This window comes from Coturnix japonica, chromosome 7 (assembly GCF_001577835.2).
Source record: "Coturnix japonica isolate 7356 chromosome 7, Coturnix japonica 2.1, whole genome shotgun sequence".
Lineage (NCBI taxonomy): Eukaryota > Metazoa > Chordata > Aves > Galliformes > Phasianidae > Coturnix > Coturnix japonica.
The window spans coordinates 2299382-2318872 of NC_029522.1; the positions used below are offsets into that span (position 1 = coordinate 2299382).

Genomic DNA, 19491 nt, shown 5'->3' on the forward strand with positions numbered 1-19491 from the left:
ACTGGGGGATTTAGATTAGTTGTGAACCTAGCAATAGAAGTTATGAATGTAGAGGATACTTTCCCATGTAGCTATTACAGTGGCACTGTGCCTACTTTTTATATAATATTGTAAGTCAGCAGTTCTTTTAACCTATTCTGTGATGCATGGTACAATCATGAATATTCAAACACTTTTTCTCTTCCTCAGTTCTTCTGTCATGGTTTTTGGAGAGGCTGTTGGGAAAGAGAGAAAAGATTTTTTCCTTGATCAACTGAATCAACAGCTGGAGCAACGTAAGGTAGGATTTTTGAGATATTGAGGTACACACACAGAACCACAGAATCACAAAATGATCCGGGTTGGAAGGGACCTCAAGGATCATGTAGTTCCAACCCCCATGCCTAGCAGGGCCACCAAACATACACCTTTACTAGATCAGGTTGCCTGTCCAACCTGGTCTTGAACACCTCCAAAGATGGGGCATCCACAACCTCCCTGGGCAGCCCGTTCCAGGGCCTAACCACTCTCCTAGTGAAGAACTTCCCCCTTCCACACAGCTTATATGAAATTTGATGCCTGATTCTCAGGTCTTAGCAAATGGTTAGTTGTATTTGTGACCTTTATTAAGGCCTGTCAAAAATAGTCAGGTATTTGTAGATTATCACTTTCAAATAATTCATAGAATATTGTGTCCTGTGTCAGAAAGGAGAGAGCTCTTGCTAATTTCTTCCACGGAAGTGGAGATTTCACAACATTTCTTTTCTCTATATATTCTGTAATAATTGTGCCTCTTATTGCTGTCTAAGTGGCTACGATAACTTGGTCTCTCCTCTTTGCATCTGTTTTCATGTACCTTTTTGTGATTTTAAGATACTGACCTTAGATAAATTTATCTGAAGTTGATTCATAGTCGAGAGAAATTTTCCTATTTTTGATTTAGGTTCTAATTTTTTTTTAATTAGCTATAAAAATAATAATTTTTCTTTAGTGACACAATGACAAGCAGACAAGACATACACAAGACAGCGTGAACTCAGTTTCATCAATAAACAACAACAACGAAAAAATACCCCATAAAATAAATGTGAAAAGTGTGTATCATGCCCTTTTTTATTGCTGCAAATTGTTTCCTACTAAGTATGAAACTGCATTCATAGATCATGACCTCTAATTTATCTACAGCTGGGGAGACCTCTCTGTGGCTTTCCAGGGAAAAAAGGGAACTTATTAACAGGAGGCAGACTGACATTTTATGGAGTCTGTCAGTGATAGGATAAGGAGAAATGTATTAAACTCAATGGGGAAATTTAGATTAGATGATGGAGGGAAATTTTTGACTTAGTGAGTGGTGAGGCTGCCCAGAGAAGCTGCGGGTGTTCATCCCTTGACATGTTCAAGGCCAGGCTAGATGATGTCCTTGGGCAACCTGATTTGCTAATGGCAGGGAGATTGAAACTAGATGATCTTTAAAGTCCTTTCCATCCCCTTTCATGTAGAGGAGGATTCTCTATAGTGTTGAGAGTTGATAGTTTCTCCCCCTGGATGAGACTTTCCTGTCTATTATACTTTCAAACTGCTCCTGAACTTCTGCTCTGTCTTGTAGCATGATTCCAGAGTGTGTATATGTTGAGAGGCTCTGCCTCTGTACTTAACAGATGGAATGGCAGGAACAGAGAAGATTTAGGGCTTTTATAAGCCAGATATGTAAATGTCAAGCACACGCTTCTTAGTGGAATTAATTTTGTGTTATCCCTGGAAGAATCTCATGATTTCCTCAAAGGTGAAGGTATTTTTAATTCATTTCTTATGCAGGAAGAAATTGCCTGTTTGCAAGGACAGCTTAAAGAAGATCACAGACATGAACTTGATTCCTTGAAGTCTTCTCTTGCACTTCAATATAAAGGAGACCTACTGAAAATGAAGATGGACCTCTCAGACAAGTATACAGCAGAAATAGAGGAAATGAAAAGAAAGCATTGTTTAGAACTTGAACAGCTCCGTGCCAAACTTTCAGAAGAACATATCAAAGGCAAGATAAACTTATAGATTGGGAAGTAAAAGGGCAAGCTGATTGTGTGGGTTGCACCTTTCTAAAAAGTATTTAAAGTATCTGATGAAATTGTTTATTTTTTATTGCTTTACTTAGCAGAAAACACTTAAAACACGTTAATCACTGGTATTGAACACTTTGCTTTTTGACATGGTGACCTGACCATGGTTATTCTGCAATAAAACCTACTGCAATGGGAGTTAATCACATTTTCATTCTTGATGCATGGGATGCCAGTGTCAGTTCCTAAATTAACACTAAAAATTTCTTTGAAAGATATTATCAGGCATGTTTAATGACTGTCATATTTGGATGAAGTAGGCCATTTCTCAGTTGTTTCCACAGAGTATAAAAGTTTGTTTCGTGGACTTGATAGCATTCTGTGCATTTGACTTCAGTATCTCTTTCCTACGTTTTCCAGTGTGGGTTTTTTTTTTTTTGTGTGTGTACATATTGGTATGAGTTTTTTGGACAAAGAGGAAGTATTTATGAAGAATAGGTTGCTATTGCTTTAGAACTCAGGATAAAATTCCTTTTACGGTGAAATTTAATGAGATTTTCTGTTGGTCAGTTTTATGTAATTTCTTAGCTGTTACTGTTTTCCTTGAGAAATGCCACCTCGTAATATGTATAAATATGCTGACTTGTATTGGTTCAATATAAAATGCATACATCATTGAGGTGCAGGTAGGGGACAATGGCAGTTCTTGTATAAGTGTCATCTTTCTGGGAGCATAGAATAATACACAAGTATTTAAACTCATCATCCATACTTCACAATTAGCTATGTAACACACAAATATAACTATATTCCCCTGTACGTTGGTTAAAAATATCAGTGCAGCTCCTTTCATATGCAGTTGTACTTTTTGTGATCAATTTAATTTATTTTTTATCAGCTGGATAGTATAAACTACATCTAAATTAGAATGTCTGGAGTTTTCTCCTTCTGTTTATGTCAATACTGATAAATTGTGACAGTGATCACTGTCAATCACTGAGAGTCACTGTGGTAAGTTATACTAATTCAGCTGTTATTAGTAAGATTACTGATAAACTGCACAGCTAACAACATTCAGTTTCATTGCTGTACATTAATAAGACCCGTTAAAAGAAAATAGATTCTGGCAAGTATTTTTACTATTGATTCTGGCAAGTATTTTTACTATTCTTTTGTTTGATTTTGCGTTGCTGTCGTTTTTCCCACAGAAATCACTAAATTGCGCCTACAGAGTGCTCAAGATGCAGCACGTCAAGTTGAAATGGAGGTGGCCAAGCGAGTATCCGTGCTGGAGGAAGAACACAAAGTTAAGCTCTCTCTCCTCCACTCTGAGGAACAGCAGATTGCAGAGCTTTCAGAAGAAATAAAGTGTCTAAAGGAAGAGATAACTAAGCAAAAAGACTTTTTTGTGCAGAATGAAAAGCATCTGAAAGAGCAAATGGAACAGGTAATCCATGTTTGCATAGAGCTAAGTAAGCACAAATCTGCTAGGAAGGCCAGGGGAGATATTAAGGTGATATTAGCTTCAAGTTTAAATGGAATATCATGGATACACTTGAATATTGGAATGCAAGTCTGTAGCATGTTAGCATTAAACACTTGGAAGTTCAGGTAGTGTGGATGGGGAAGAGTGCTTCAAGGATTGATCCTATCCATCTTTTCATTAAAGTGAGTCAAACATACGTGCACCAATTCTGATACAGACATGTACAAAAGTTCATCGTTCTGAATATCTATCTCCCTGCTAGAATCTGTGGAGAAGCACCTTATAGCTGTAAGTAAAGTGATGCAGTTATGCACTTTGGTGTGTCATGCAGTCTTCATTAGAAGGCTTTAACAGAAAGTGATGTAGCAGATGGAAAAAAACCTTTCTTCTGATTGGGTCCCCACAAGGCAGTTTCTGGTTCTAATAAGGACTGTATTCTGAAACGGATAATTTTTCAGACCAGATTTTATGGGGAAGAATAAAGAATAGGACAACAGATTTCTATTTTGATTTTGCTCTGGCTCTTTGACTGTTGAAGTTTAAGAGACTGAGAATCATAAAATCACCTGGGTTGCAAAAGACCTTCTAGATCAAGCTAAGTTGTGTCCTGACCTACAGAGTCCTGTAAATAAATCATGTCCCTTAGTGCCACTTCCACACATCTCATAACTGCCTCCAGGGAGGGGGCTCCACCATTTCCTTGAGCAGTTCATCCGATGCTTAACCACTCTCTCTGTGAAGAATCTCTTCCTGATGTCCAATCCAAGCCACCCCTGGAGTAATTTGAGACTATTTCCTCATTTCTTATCACCTTTCACCTGAAAAACGAGACTGACACGTTTCTTAATGCAGCTTTCTTTTAGGTAGTTCTAGAGAGTGATGAGGTCTCCCCTCAAACTCCTCCAGACTAAACAACCTCAGTTCCCTCAGTTGCTCCTCATAAGTCTTGGTTTCTGCTCCCCTCGCCAACTTGATTGCTCTTCTCTGTACGTGCTTGATCAATACAATATCCTTCCTGTAGAGAAGGGCCCAAAACTGCATGCAGCGTTTGAGGTGTGTTGTCATCAGTGCTGCATGCAAAGCGACAATCAGTTTCCTGATCTAACTTATTACACTGTTCCTTATACAAGCCTTTGGCCTCCTTGGCCACACTGTTGCTCTTCTGGCTCATGTTCAGATAGCTGTTGACCAGTACCTCCAGGTTCTTGTCTTCTGGACAACTATCCAGCCACTTGTCTCCAAGTCTGTACTGCAGTATTGGGTGGTTGTGACTCAGGTGGTACCCAGCATTTACCTTGGTTGAATGTCTTGCAGCTGAACTCAGCCTGCTTATTTAGCCTATCCCAATCTCTCTGCAAAGCCTTCCTACTCTCAAGCAGGTCAACTGTCTTGATATCACCTGCAAACTTTCTGAGGGTGGGTTTGATCACCTTATCAAAATAACTGATGCACATTTAATTTGGCTTCTGGTCTTTGCCTCTCAGAAGCAAAGTTAATTATTTCCTCTCAGTTTCTATTGCTTCAAAAGATGTTTTTGTGGATTTTGGATTAATCTGCTTGTTTGTTTTTTGCTTCTCTTTTCTCCCTCTTCATTTGGCTTGTAGCATAAAGAGACGCTTGAATACTTCTTCAGAAGAAAACTTCTAAGGGAAAGCTTGGAAAAAATGTTGCTTAATGTGTCACTTTTATTTGATCTTGTATTAGCTTTCTATTTACTTCTAAGAAATAAGCATGGTGTTTCCCTTGCTTTACTGTCTACATGCTTGCCCTTATGTTTTTCAGGGTCTTTACTGCCTTCTGTCATTTAGCAGTCATTTGGTGCTTGGTTTCTGTTCTTATATTACATGCTTTTTATGTTGCTTTTTGCTACATGCAAAAAGACTTCAGTGGTGAGTGTAAAATATCACCAGGATGTTAAAGGAGGAGAGAGGTTTAAAAGAAAATTTTAGTGATGCTCAATATCAGTAACTTTAAGTTGAATTCTTGAAATGAAGAAAAGTGACTACAAGAAAAAATAACACAGAGTACTAATTAATTTTGATTTAATTTTTTTTTCCTCTTCTCTACTCCAATTAATTCTTAAAAGTGAGCTGAATTCAAGGTACATAAATTTATACTTCGGCTTTACTTTTGTTCAGAAGGATGACTTGGATGCAAGAATTAAATCTCTCTTAAGACCTTAAAATCTCTCTTAAGACCTTAAATGCTTGAGAAGGTTGACTTCAGGCACTTCAATTTGGTTACTGTTTTATGCATTTTTAATAATTGTGTTCACAGGTAAAATTAAAAATCACTGAGGATCACAAGAATGAATTAAAGGAAGCCAGGGAAGCAGTTCAGAAAATAGAGACTGTGTACAGAGAAAAGGAGAAGAAATGGAAATGTGAAACTGAGGAGCAGAGAATCCAAGCAGAAGAGAAATTATCATTGTTGCGTACAGAACTGCAAAATAGGTTGGAATTTGAGAAGCAGAATTTACAGAAGGAGTTTGAACTTCGTGAAACTCAAATGAATCAGCTCCAAGATCACCAAGCTGCCAGAATTGTAGAATTAGAGAAACTGGTGAAAGAGCAGCAAAACAACTTGCAACAGCTAGAGGACAGCCTTGCAGCTGCAGAGGCTACACAGAAGTCTCAGGAACAATATGACAGTGAGCTGCAGGCAGCCAAAGTGCTTATGGAAAAAGAAATGGAGAAGGCCAAGCTTTGTCTGCAGGAAGAGTGTGCGCTGAAACTCATGGAAACACAGAACAAGTAAGCCTTGTGTATTCGAATGTTTTCAATTGCTGGGAATGCATAGTCATTGGGTCAGTTGTCTTTGCTACTTTTTTTCTTATTTTGCAATTAGTGAGTGACATGATGTGTGTTTGTTGTTTGATGGCACCAGTTTACTTATTTATGTAGCTCTTTCTCTGTGAAGGTATAATAAGGATGTCCATTATTACATCTAGTCCAGCAAATAAATGATGTGTAGCCTAGTTCTCCCTATAACAGTTAACAATACAGCACAGCTTCTATTCTAGTCTTGGAGGAGAGGAAATGTCCATGATATACAAATGGAAAAAATCTTGCAAGGTGTTTTAAGGTTGTTCAGAGGATTCAAAATGAATTTGAGCATATATTTTCTGTCACATAAAACTTGTAATCCACTGAATGATGAAGCTGATGGGTCATATATAGTGTTCTTTAGTGAAGTAAATTCTGGTTAGAAATGAGTGTTTTGAATGCTCAGGTCTGCTTCTCATGCCTAATTCTACTCCCCATACCTTGTTTTATTGCATTCAAGGAAATCTTCAAACAAATATGTTTGTATTTGCATACGTTACTTTAAGTTCATCCCTGTGATTCTGTCCTCCTCAGACACGTGTTTATAGAACAAGATTGGAGAAATAATTGCAGTAAGAAGATGCTGAAATCAGGAACTTAGCCTTTAAAGAACCAATCACTTTTTAATTACTGGTGTCTGTTTAAAAAAATGCTGTAGTTATTGATTACGGCAAACTGCAGCACTTCAGATACTATGTCTTCTCTGAACTTTTAAGTAGACCTCAGAAAGCTACTGTCAGCTCTCCAGTATCCCTCATATGCTTCCATGGTGGATTTAAGTCTTGGTCTAAACCAGATGCATTTAGAGACATTGCTTATGACTGTTAATTTGCAGACAACACATTTGAAATGTAGGCATTGTACATACTGTGTTCTAGATGCTCTCATACAACAGTATTTGCTCAAACTGGTTTTGATACTTGTTTTGTTTTTGTGGGCACTTTGTCAGTGTTACTTTTCTGTGCTACACCATCAGTGGGTTTTAAATGAGACAGAGAGCACAGTTTGCATGTTACTCTGTATTGGTAGAAATGTAACAGGAGTTCCAGTTTAGCTGGTAATAACCAGATGCAGCCAAATGACCACGATGTGGCTCTGAAATCATCTTTGTGGTTTGCTTTGAATTAGTTCTGTATTAGAAGCATAAAGAGAAGCCATGGAATATAAGTAAAACCTTGTTCCTGTTCTTTGCTATTTAATTATTTCAACAAAAAGTGCCTGACAGTCTTCTCTTAACTTTATGGGAAATCATTTAGGTTCATGGAGGAACACAAATCTTTGACTCAGAAGTTCACAGCTGAGCAAGAGATTTTTCTCCAAGAGCTGAAGAAGAAACATGTTGATGAGCTAGAACTTCAAAGTCAGCACCTACAGGAGAAGCATAAGCAACAAATTTTATCTCTGACAAATGAGCTTCATAGAAAGCACAAAGCTGAAATTAAGACACTTAAATCTACACTAGAAAGTAAACAGCAAATACAGCTTGAAGCTTTTGTTGCTGAACTTCAGACAAAACATCAAGCACAAATTGATGTGCTGGAGGCCAAGCACTTATCAAACCTGGATTCCTTGGAGTCATCCTACCTATCTGAAATTCAGAATATAAGAGATGAACATAGGCAGGTTCTTGAGAAGCTACAGCTGCATCACACAGAGCAGCTCCATGAAAAGGATAAAATGAATCAAGCATGCCTGGCTCAGGAGATAGAGATGTTGACATTAAAGCATGCTGAGGAACTTCAGCTAGCGCAGAATAATTTGAAAATTGAGCTAGCTACTGTGCATATGGAAAAACTTAAAATTATGGCTGTGGAAGCGGAAGAAGCTCATAAGGTGAGTCAAAAAGAAAACTTACTGTAGAAAATGAAATTTCATGTTATGTTTTTAAGCCTGCATAAATGTGAGAAGCTGTTTAAGTCTGTGGGATCACTCTTGTTCTTTGGGTAATACATGCAATTGTTCTACAGTGTCTTTGAGCCAGCTCTGAGTCTTGCGTGGCTATACTGTGAGTTGAAATAGGAAACTGAAGATGAAAATGAATCTCTCTAAGAGATTGAACAAGTGAAAAAATGTAACAAAAATGTTGCAAGTCAAAGAGTTAGGAAGACTTATCTCATTGTTATAATAGAGGACCTTCCAGAGGACTGTGTTTTCTTGTGATGTGTGTTTTTTTGTTTTGTTTGTTTTTCCTCACCATGCCTACTCAGCAAGCCTAGTGATTTGATGGGGTTTCTGTGTCCACAGAGACACAGAGGAAGGTCTTGTGGTGAATAAGGTATTTTTTTTTCCTGTGCTGTCTGCTAACTAATCTTAAGTCTGCATTTGAACTGTTCTTTAGTGTAAAGACTTCTACAAAGGATAAGTTTAATATTGTGACAGTGGGGAGTTCTATTGCAGACAAGGGAAAAAGTGAAGAATTTATTACTAGATGGAAACGATACAGAGTGTGTGTAATTATTATGAGACAACATTGCTCATGCTTCAACTTTGATGCACAGGATACAAGACTTACAAGTGGGTTACAGAAATATTTGTATTTTATTTTTACCCTTTTTTTTGTTTGTTTGTTTTAAATTAATGCTCAAACAGGATGATTTGAAAGCAGCTCTACAAAATCAGAGAAGTTTGCTGGAAGAAGAGAAACGTCTAGCCATGGATATATTACGCGAAGAAGTAGTGCAGATGGAGGAAAAACATAGAAAAGCACTGCAAGAACTTAAGGATCTTCATGAGGCAGAAATTAAGAAGCATAAGGAGGAATACTCCAGGGAGCTAGAAAAGGAACTGGAGAAACTAAAAGTACAGCATGAGCATGAACAGGAGGTGAGAATATTGGTGAAACCTTAACCCAAAATAAGCCATATTTTCACATGGATTAAATTCAATCTTATTATCTTTTGAAGTGAGGCTATATATCTAGATGCTTTTCTGGATTTCTTGCAATAGTACCAATTGATAAGAAGAGACAAAGTTGACATTTTCCAGCCTCTCTTTATCTGAGAGGAACTAAGATTTCCCATATGTGCATTAGCCTTTTTTTTTTTTTTTTTTTAATTAATTTAAATCCTTGTTGATAGTTTTCCATCTCTACCCTTTGGGGAACACATGCTTTCTTTTGAGTTCTTGTTCCTTTTTAAATTCAACACTGTAAAGCTCTCATTTTAATAGGTAATAATTCAGGTTGCTAACTATTTGTGGAAAGTAGATGCTCACTTTAAGCTTTTAATGGTGAATAACTTTACTATTGTACATTTCTTAGTGAAATTATAGTCGGTAATACTTTTTCAAATGTGTTTTCTCAATAAGATTTTAAAACCTTCTGTGTTGCCCTTAGGGGTCTACTATTTCTTTTTCTTCCTGGAAATGCTTACATGTAAGTTTAATGAAGGCTATAAGGCATATAAGCTCATAATGAAGGATAAATTAAATGATAAACAAATTTATTTTTAAGTATTGAATGGAGGAAGACATTTTTGAGTGTTGATGCAAGGAGCTGCGAATGATCAAGATATTCACTTTTCTATTATGCTTTGTATATTAGTAGTAGTCACAAACAATGTTATCCAATGTTATATTAGAAGTAGTCATAAACTAATGTTATCCAATTGCAACCAAACAATACATGTTGTAATGCTTTTTCAGGTACTAATTTGTGAATGATATAGTATGCTAAATATCTCCCTAATGCCTGCAGCACTTTTGTATTACTTTGTACAGAAAAGTGTTGCTTTGAGGAGACCAGTTTTCATTGTGTTCCTAGGGACTGCCAGGCCTTAGAGCTGGTATCAGTTCCCAGTTGGCCACAGTGAATTACACATTCTCTTTTGGAAGAAAAGTCTGCCTGGGAAATAAGTTTTGTTATTAAGTGGGAAATACTTTTCATTATTAATGTTTTAGGCTCTCAATCCTAGAAGCAGGATTTCTCTCTATTCTTAGAGTAACTCTTAGAGACTGTAGTAGGAGAGATGTGCAAGGGGCCTTCTCTGATATTTTTGGTGGATTTCCTTGTTTGAAGTGCAGTTACTCATGAGATAATACCATTAGACAGCCAGCTAATGATTAATCCTATTACAAATATGGAGAAATCCTGTCTTAATAAGAGATGCTCTTTTTGTGTTTCTTTCCCTCCTTTTTTTTTTTTCTTCTTTTTTTTTTTTTTCCTCCTCATTTTCATTCCTTGTTTTTTCTTCTTAGAATTACACAATAGCTTGTGTTGGAGGGACCTTAAAAACCCATCCAGTCCCAACCCCTGCTGTGGACAGGGACATCTCCCACCACAGGGAGGTAGATGCCCAGAGACCCATTTAGCTTTTTTTGAACTCTGCCAGGGATGGGATACCCACAGCTGCTCTGGGTAGCTTGTGCCAGGATGCCACCATCCTCTGAGTAAAGGATTTCTTCCTAACATCTAATTTAGATCTATTTGCTTTTAGTTTTAGACGTCACCCCTTGTTCTATTCCTACGCTCCCTGACAGAGTCCTTCTCCAGCTTTGTAGTTTTCATTCAAGTACTGGAAGGCCAAAATAAGATCCCTTTGATTTTTATTTATTTATTTATTTTCCTTTCCCCTTAGTCATATATCTGTTGGAAATCAAACAAGTAGGGAGTAATGTTAGTCTTACTTGGCAGTCTTGTGAATATAGGAACTGTTTGGTATCTAATTTCTTCTCATTGCTTCTTACATATTTTTATAAATTTGCTTTTTCATAGTCAGTGTGAATATGGGTAGCAGTTCTGTATGTCCCTCTGACAACTTATGGTGAAAATTCTCCTATTGTTTTTAGTTCCGTTTTTTTTCTTCTACCTAATTATAACACTGTGGTTAAAACATTTTATATTACTTCCTTTCTGCAGATGTATGCTTCTGCATCAGCCTCTGAAGTTGAAACTGTGAGGACAGCTCTTCTGTCCCAGTTTGAGGCAGTAAAAATGAAGCAGCAGATTCAGTTCCAGGAAGAGATTGAGCTGCTTAAGTGTCAGTCAGAAATACTCCTTGAACAGCAAATTGCACAACTGAAGGTAGGTAGAGTTTAATTAAAATGAACTTAAAAGTATGTACTAGTGGCTTATTTTTCTGAAAATGAAGAATTGTGCGAGTTTCTTTGATTTTTTTCTGCTAAGCAGAAACTGATTAAAGATCTGATGGAAATCTGGTACTTATAGTTATTCGGAGTTCCTTTGTATAATCTGACATGCCTTTAGTGGATACACTGCATTTGAGAAGAATGGGCAGACTGCTTCAGTGACTTTGACAAACAGCTGTTCTGGTTAAAGGAATCCTCACACTGCTTTGAGCCTGTTCATTTCTTTCTTGCTAATAACTAGGCACTCTGCTGTTTGAGTCTGGAATCATGGATGGGCATGATGGGCATGCTTCATGCTCTGAAGTCTTATTTTATCCCTTGATGAAAAATCTGTTTTCTTCACTTAACCAAACAACATGGGAAGCATCTTTCACCCTGGAATGTATTGGTCTTCATAGATCAACTTGCATGTGATTGAGTGTACCCTCAACAAGTTTGCTGATGACAGCAAGCTAAGCAGTGCAGTTGATACAGCGAAAGAGAGGGATGCCATCCAGGAAGACCTTGATAAACTCACAAGTGGACATGTACATATAATGAGGTTCAGCAAAGCAAACTTTGCACTTGGGTTGAGGTAATCCCAGATTTGTATAAAAACTGGGAGGACTCCTTGAGAGTAGTCCTGCTTGGAAGGATTTAGGGATTCTGGATCTAGATCAGTTTAATTTGTCATTTGAAAAAGTGAATATGAGCAAGCAGTGTGTGCTTGCAGCCTGGAAGGCCAATGATATCCTGAGTTCCATCAAAAGAGGGGTGGCCAGCAGGGCAAGGGAGGTGATTATCCCCCTTGTGAGTCCCCAGGGGTGCTGCATCTAAGTCTGGAGCCCTCAGAGGAAAGACGTGGAGCTTTTTGAAGAGGTTCAGAAGAGGGCCACGAAGATGATCAGAAGGGTGGAGCACTTCTTCTATGAAGAAAGGGTGAGGGAACTGGGCTTGTTCAGCCTGCAGAAGAGAAGACTGTGGGCAGACCTGATTGTGGCCTTCCGGTATTTCAAGGGAGTTTAGAAGCATGAGGGAAGTGAACTTTACACATGGGTAGACAGTGACACAATCAGGAGAATGGCTTTAAACTAAAGGAGGGGGGATTTATATTAGAAGTTCATTACTGAGAGAGTGGTGAGGTGCTGGACAATGTCACAGTTTTATTTCTAAATCTATGTCCATGACAGGGGGACAACAGGCTGACAAGCCTACTGGCCTGAAAAGGGAACAAAAGGGAAAAGGAAAAACAAAAATCAGTGGCAACAATCTGAGGAGGAAAACAAACTTAATTTACTAATTATAGTAGCAAAAATACAAGTTAATTGGGATTGAAGCTAATAAATCAAATAAATGAGAGAATTTCTGAAAACCAAAGTTCTTACTCTGATCTGCCAGGGAGCAAAGAGATAGTCTTGTGACTTCCAGTCAGTTTTATCTTTCCCTCTCCCTGGGAGACAGAAAAGAAATATAGCAAAGTCTTCTGAGAATCGTCGTTCGTTCACTTCTTCTGAGACTGGAGCTGCATGATGCTGTGATGTGGAATACTGATAACAGACCACAGAATCATGACTAACAGTTCACCCACAGAGGTTGTGGATGCCTCCATCCCTTCAGACATTTAGGGTTGGATGGGAGCCTGGGCAATCTGATTTACTACTTGATCTAGCAGCTGGCAGCCCTGTCTGTGGCAGGGGATTTGGAACTTGATAATCCCTGAGGTCCCTTCCAGCATAAGCCATTCTGTGATTCTATAATGCTATGTTGTTGGGTTTTTTTAATACAGTAGGCACTACTTCTCATTCCCAGTGATGAGTGTCCCAGGGTTCCTTTTAGCCTCTTGATGATGGAATCCTAGGGCCTTATTTCGCCTCCCTTATTTGCTGGTGCAGCAGTGGGACACGTATAGAGCAGACATGTTTCTCTGAGGTAAATGAGGTCCAATTTAATATCTATTAGGTGATTTAGCCATTTTCAGTTTGTTCTTATAAATCACTTCCTGTGTGGAAGTCTGTGTTATCCATATTGCTTACTTGCAGTTGCCTCTGTCCATCTGTTTTCTGTTTCTTTTAATGGTCTGTATAGTTTGAAATTACAAGGATCTTAGCAAGCACATTAAGGAAACTCATTTAACTATTTGACTATTTTTAAAACATAGTTTTGGCATGGCTTTGTTGATCAGGGGTGTAAACTGTGTAAGTTAAACTGAGAAAAACTGAGCATAGTTAAAAGAAAAAAGAAACGGGTAAGTATGTTTGTGAAGGGAGGTGCTGTTTATCTCTTCTTTCATTGTGTAATTCAAACTATATGTAACTTACAGGGAGATATTTTTGTTTTTTTCTCTTCCCTCTCTTTCTGTAATTCAGATTATATGTTACTTTTGCAGGATGAATTTGAAGCTGAAAAAACAGCATTAATACGTAACCAGGAGCAGATGTTAATTCAGGAAAGGGAGAAGGCAGAAGCTGCTTGCCTAAAGGAGAAGGAGACCTTATCAGCACAGCTACAGAAAAATGCAGCAAGAATTATCCAGGTGTGTGGAAAATATTTTGAACGTAGATTTCAGCTGTCCTTTTGCAAATGTATTTTAATGCAGTGCTTTCATCTGTCTCAAGGTATATATACAAGGACTGTTTGTGTAATTCTGTTGCTTGCTAGTTTTCAAGGTGCAGTGTATAATGGACTCTTCGTATGATGGTTTCCTGGCTTGAGTGCCACAACTGCTACAAGGAAATTAAATCTGGAAAGTTGCTTGAAAACTGCCCTATTTTAAGAGAAGGTTGAGTGTTTTCCATGTACTGATGCTATCTGTACTTATGGCATTGTTTTTCCTATCTTTTGACAGACCAACAGACCTATAATTTGGGTGTATGTAGGATCGGTTAATGGGAAACATGGCTCCAGAAGTGGCAAAGACAATATTGGGAGCTATTGGTAATAGGGAAACGGTTGGACTGGATAATCTTTTAGGTCTTTTCCAACCTTGGTGATACTATGATTCTATGATTTGTTTGCTAAACAAAACAAAATTGTATGCCTCCTGTAAAGCAAGTCTCTTGGCTGTAATTTAGATTACCCAGAGATCTTAAGATATGGAGGACGAGCATGGAAAATTGTTTGTCTTAATTAGGGAACTTGTAAGATTTGAATAATCAAAAATAATAGCTTTGGGTTCTAAAAGTAGAAGATATTAATATTTTTTGTTTCCACTTGCATTTCAGAAGGCTCTGATCAACATGTAAATTTGGTATATTGGAATGTTTTATTAAGCTTTTATGGCTAGTAGGAAAACTGGGAAGTGGTAGGAGTAACATTATGATTTTCACCTGAAAGGCATGTGTTCCTGTTTTCCTGCTGTTAGTGCAGGATTTCATGAGAGGTTTAAAGAAAAACAAAAAACATCTTGACTAATTTGTTGGCTTGCTTTTGAGACAAAGTTTGTAACATAATGGTACTGGTTTTGGCAGCATAATTTGGGAGTCAAGGATAGATGGGTGTATTTGTGTTGATAATTAATTACTCTTTTAATGAAATAAAGGTGCAGCATGAAGAGAAGTGTAAGGAGAAAAGGCGTTTTCTAGGAAAGTCTTTTTCATACACAGCTTGTAAAGGAAAGAAGAAAAGTGCCTGAGAATAATACTAGTCTGTCAGGCTGCTATTCAAGTCTGTGTGCTAGTGCCATAATCTGTGCCTTGGTCACGGCTTTGCATTTTTAAGGTGTGAACAACAAAAGTAAACTGTAGTATGACAAACTGTTTTTTAAGCTTTTGCATCGCTTCTGTATGCTGAGTCTGAGTGCAAATGAGACAGCTGATGTATGTCTGTATGGAGAATGGAAAGAAAAAATCCAGTTTTAGTCTTTCTGCTGTCCTTTATTTCTAGTGCTTTTGGAAGCAAGTTTGCATCGCAGAGGTGATGAGTATGTGAATATACAGAAACTAACAGTGGGTAAGAGTGAATTTCATAGTGCAAAGTGATCATCTTTGTCTATTTTCCACAGCTGGAGAAGAAAGTAGAATCTTTAAATTGTGAAATACAGGAGACCAACTGTGAACTGGAGACACTCATAGAGCGACGAGACAGAGAGAACCAAGAAGGAGGGAATTTGGTAGCCATGTTGAGATCTGATATTGAGCAGTCCAAAGCTGAAAGGTTTGTCCATCTTGTGTTATGTACTGCTTAGTGGTTGTCATTTATTTATTCTCATTATTGTATAATAAAGAAATTAAGCCAGCTCAAAATAACAGAGTAAGATGCTAGTATTGGCTTTGCTAATCTATCTGACATGGAGAGCGTGTTGTGGTTTCTTGTTTTTCTGCCTCCCTCACCCCACATACCTTTCTAGTCTAATGGAGAATTTAGGGTTTTGGTTTCACCAATCCTGGCAAAAGCTAGGGAATCTTTCTTTATCCTAGGAACTTTTCAGTGCAATCTAGATCAGTTTGTTGTTTGAATATGTGGATCAGAGAAAGGCTGACACGTTGAATAATTTTCCAGAAGAACTCCTTTTCCATGTTTGTTTTAAACAAACAAACAAAGAACTGGCTTACTGTTTAGTTCTGCTGTGCCAGGGCATAGTGAATCTTCCATCCCATTGTTTGGCTTCCTGTAGGATACTAAAGTATGACAGACTACTTGTTCTTGGATGTTCTATGCCTGACTTGGATATTTCTGCTATTTGTTCAAACTTCCATGAGCAGCTGTAGCTGAAATTGTTCAGTATCACATGACTCAGAAGTAGTATCAATGTTTTCTTCACATTAAGACATCTCCATATGTTTAACTTTTTGTCTACTCTGCCTGGACACCGCTATTTATTTTGATGTTACAGGTACTATAATAACAAATGTGTTCTCCCCTGCTGGTGCTTCCATAAATACAGAGAAAACAGAATTAATTTTGCTGAGCCTGCATCTGTGTATTGTTTTTTTTGTTATTTTCTTTGTTTTTGAGTTTTTGTTGGGTTTTTGTTTGTTTTTTGTGAAATATCTGAATCTTCTTTACTGACAGTTGTTAAACAATGGCAAGATTTCTGTTTTAGACTGTCAGGTTTTCAGTACGTTTGAAGGCTCTAAGCTCACTCAAGCTTTGCAATGTTTCCTGTGGTTCTGTTCTAGGAAGAAAATGCAGGACTCATACCAGTGTCTTTTGAAATGGCTTATGGAGCTGGTGAAGGCCACAATTGCTGTTGAGGATCTCATCTGTAGCAAGATTGGTCTTTCCGTTGATAGCAGTATGGCTTCTTCAGATTCTATGGAAAGTCACATTATAATGGAAGAATTAGGATTCATGCAGACATTCAAAGCTAAAGAAAAGAATCACATAGAAAAAGGTGAGTGCAAGTTTACATAACTGCAAACAGTCATTTGGTATCCTTGAATAATGGTTTTTCATTTGATATTACATGGGGGAAGCTCTGAATCTCCTGTTGCAGTGTTTTTATGTTTCCAAGTTTTTCCACACTTAAGGTAGTATACCAGTGTATCTTAACTTCTAGTAGTAAAAATACTAACCTGTGGCTTGATAAGGCTGGGTGGGAAGTAGACCAGGAAAGTTGAGCTTGATGGATACAGAACTTCAGTTCCTCATGTACAAGCATATTTCCAAAAGTTTTGCATTGCAAAAGACTGTATTGATATGTAAACATCAAATAACACAGCATTAACAAGTTTTTCACCTTGTAATATATCTTCAGGACTAAGCAGTGTTGCTGTCTGATGTCAGTTGTTATCTGAGTGACCAATTCTGTGTCATTTTTCTGTGCATTTAAGTAGTTTGCTTGTTTTCAGTAGATGAACTGCTTGATGAAACTCTCACAGAACACAGCCAGCTGTCTCCAGTGTCTGAAGAGCAGTATGAGTTGAGCCAATACTTATGTGAAAGTGTTTTTGCAAAGCCTGAGATGGCGTATGAAAATGAAGAAATGATACTGAAAATTTGTCATCGTTTGCGCACTACGGTGGAAAGACTTCTGGAACTGGTTACAGAATCAACTAAACAAGTAAGATAACATCTCCATCTGTATAGAAGCATAATTACCCTATAAATGTGAACTCTGACTTGAGGCTTGTATATGTTAGCACCCTGTAGGACTGGCTACCATGAGGAAAAATATGCTGTATCTTCAGTCAAATAATAAGTAATGCAAGGCATGTGCATCTCCTGCTTCTTGCAGTAGATAATTTGTCTTTTATTTGAATAATTCTTATAACTGAGGCTTAACAGTTGTTTGTTGTTTTTTTTTCCCTTTCACAACAAATCCTGTGTGAAGGAAGTAAGTCAGTTACCTTAAGAAAATTTAAACTAGAATTTTAGGTGTGCTTGCTAACTTCTGGAGAACAAAATTAAGTATGATAAAAACTCTCATAAATAAGAAAAATGACATCAGTTCTTCAACATTAATAAACAAATTAAAGAAAATTCTGTCCCATGTGAAAATCTGTTAGGAATACGTAGAGCAAAGTATCATAGAATCATTAAGGTTGGAAAAGACCTGTAAGATCTAGTCCAACCGTCCACCTACCACCAGTGTTGTCCACATAGCACCACGTCTACACATTTCTTGAACACCTCCAGAGATGGTGACTCAACCACCTCACTGAGCAGCCTGCTCTTTTGCCTGACCACTTTTTCAGAGTTGTTGTTCTTCCTGATACCCAACCTGAACCTTCTGTGCTGCAGCTTTAGTCACCTCACCACAAACTCCTTTCAGTTGCAAAGGGCAATAAGGTCTCTCCTGAGACTCCTCCAGATTGAACAATCCCAGTTCCCTAAGGCACTCCTCGTATGATTTGTGTTTGTCTCATCACCCTTCTCTGACTATGCTCCAGGGCCTCAGTGTCTTCATGTCTAAAATGTCTTGGGCAAAGAAAGGCTGATACTACCAAGAAACTTCAAAACCTGGACCATAATTTTTGATAACACATATGCACTAAGAGAAGGATCTGGATTTAAGTACCTGTAGTTATTTATACAATGTATCTCCATCCACAATCTAATCCTAAGGAAAACTGTTTATTTTTAGCTGGAAAAAACACATGAAATCCATGCACAATTTGAAGAAGAATTCACCCGTCGAAATCAGGAGACTGCCCAAGTGGTTAGTCAGCATCAAGAACTAATGGAGTGCCTCACTGAGGAAAGCGAGGCCAAGAATCAGCTAGCACTAGAGCTTCATAAAGCAGAGGGTAAGAAAAAAATGAAAAAAAATTCAGCTTATAACTGATTCTTTCAAGTATCTGTGGTATCTTTTGGTGCTTTTTGTTGTTCTTGATTTGCCTGTCTGTAATACTTTTTTTTTTTTTACATTTCAAATAATTCAGTTACTTGAAGCATGGGTCATTTCTTGCAAATCTAGTACTTAATCCTTAATCCTCTGAATCAGAATTACATTTCCCTGGGACAGGTGTGATAGTACTATAATTACACCACTGTCTGTGTGTAAAAAGCACAATGATTTTAAAAACAGAAGTTTGCATGTCTGCATGTCTAAACGTTGGAGCTTGGATTATTGAAAAGAAAATAATCCCATTATAAACCAGCCCACATGTCTGATCCTGGAAGGGTTCATCATGAATTAAAGCAATACTTGAGAGTAGTACAGGCATAAAGAGATTCTAAAAGAAGCAGGAAGGCTGAGGTTGTTGATCTCAGTGTTATCATAGACAGCATATCATCATTGGAGGTATACTGATTTGGCCTGTATTCTTTACGTGTTTGCAAGGGAACCTTTGGCTTCCATGTTCTGGGATTTAAGTCCTTCAGGTTGAGCTTCTTTCCCTAATCTTGGTATCCGCTTTCTCTTCATAGAATCATAGAATGGCCTGGGTTGAAAAGGACCATAATGGACATCTAGTTTCAACTCTCTGCTATGTGTAGAGTCACCAACCACCAGACCAGGGTGCCCAGAGCCACATCCAGCCTGGCCTTGAATGCCTCCAGGGATGGGGCATCAATTTGGGCAACCTGTTCCAGTGTGTCACCACCCTCTGTGTGAAAAACTTCCTTTTAATACCTAAACTAAACCGCCCCCATTTTAGTTTAAAACGATTCCCCCTTGTCCTATCACTATCTACCCTCATAA

General features: G+C 37.9%; 1 protein-coding gene across 14 annotated transcripts in view; it reads left to right on the forward strand.

Annotated features, from left to right (window-relative positions):
* PCNT (pericentrin) overlaps positions 1-19491 on the forward strand; it is an 83577-nt gene that overhangs the window by 25129 nt on the left and 38957 nt on the right. For 13 of the 14 annotated variants that reach the window (XM_015867729.2, XM_015867730.2, XM_015867737.2 and 10 more), the window contains 12 exons: positions 190-280; positions 1795-2011; positions 3242-3480; positions 5797-6272; positions 7601-8177; positions 8934-9167; positions 11200-11364; positions 13795-13941; positions 15409-15560; positions 16526-16740; positions 17198-17409; positions 18433-18595. In XM_015867729.2, coding sequence (XP_015723215.1) covers positions 190-280; positions 1795-2011; positions 3242-3480; positions 5797-6272; positions 7601-8177; positions 8934-9167; positions 11200-11364; positions 13795-13941; positions 15409-15560; positions 16526-16740; positions 17198-17409; positions 18433-18595 — 2888 coding nt within the window. The remainder of the gene's footprint in view (positions 1-189; positions 281-1794; positions 2012-3241; positions 3481-5796; positions 6273-7600; positions 8178-8933; positions 9168-11199; positions 11365-13794; positions 13942-15408; positions 15561-16525; positions 16741-17197; positions 17410-18432; positions 18596-19491) is intronic. The other variant, XM_015867731.2, reaches the window with a different exon arrangement.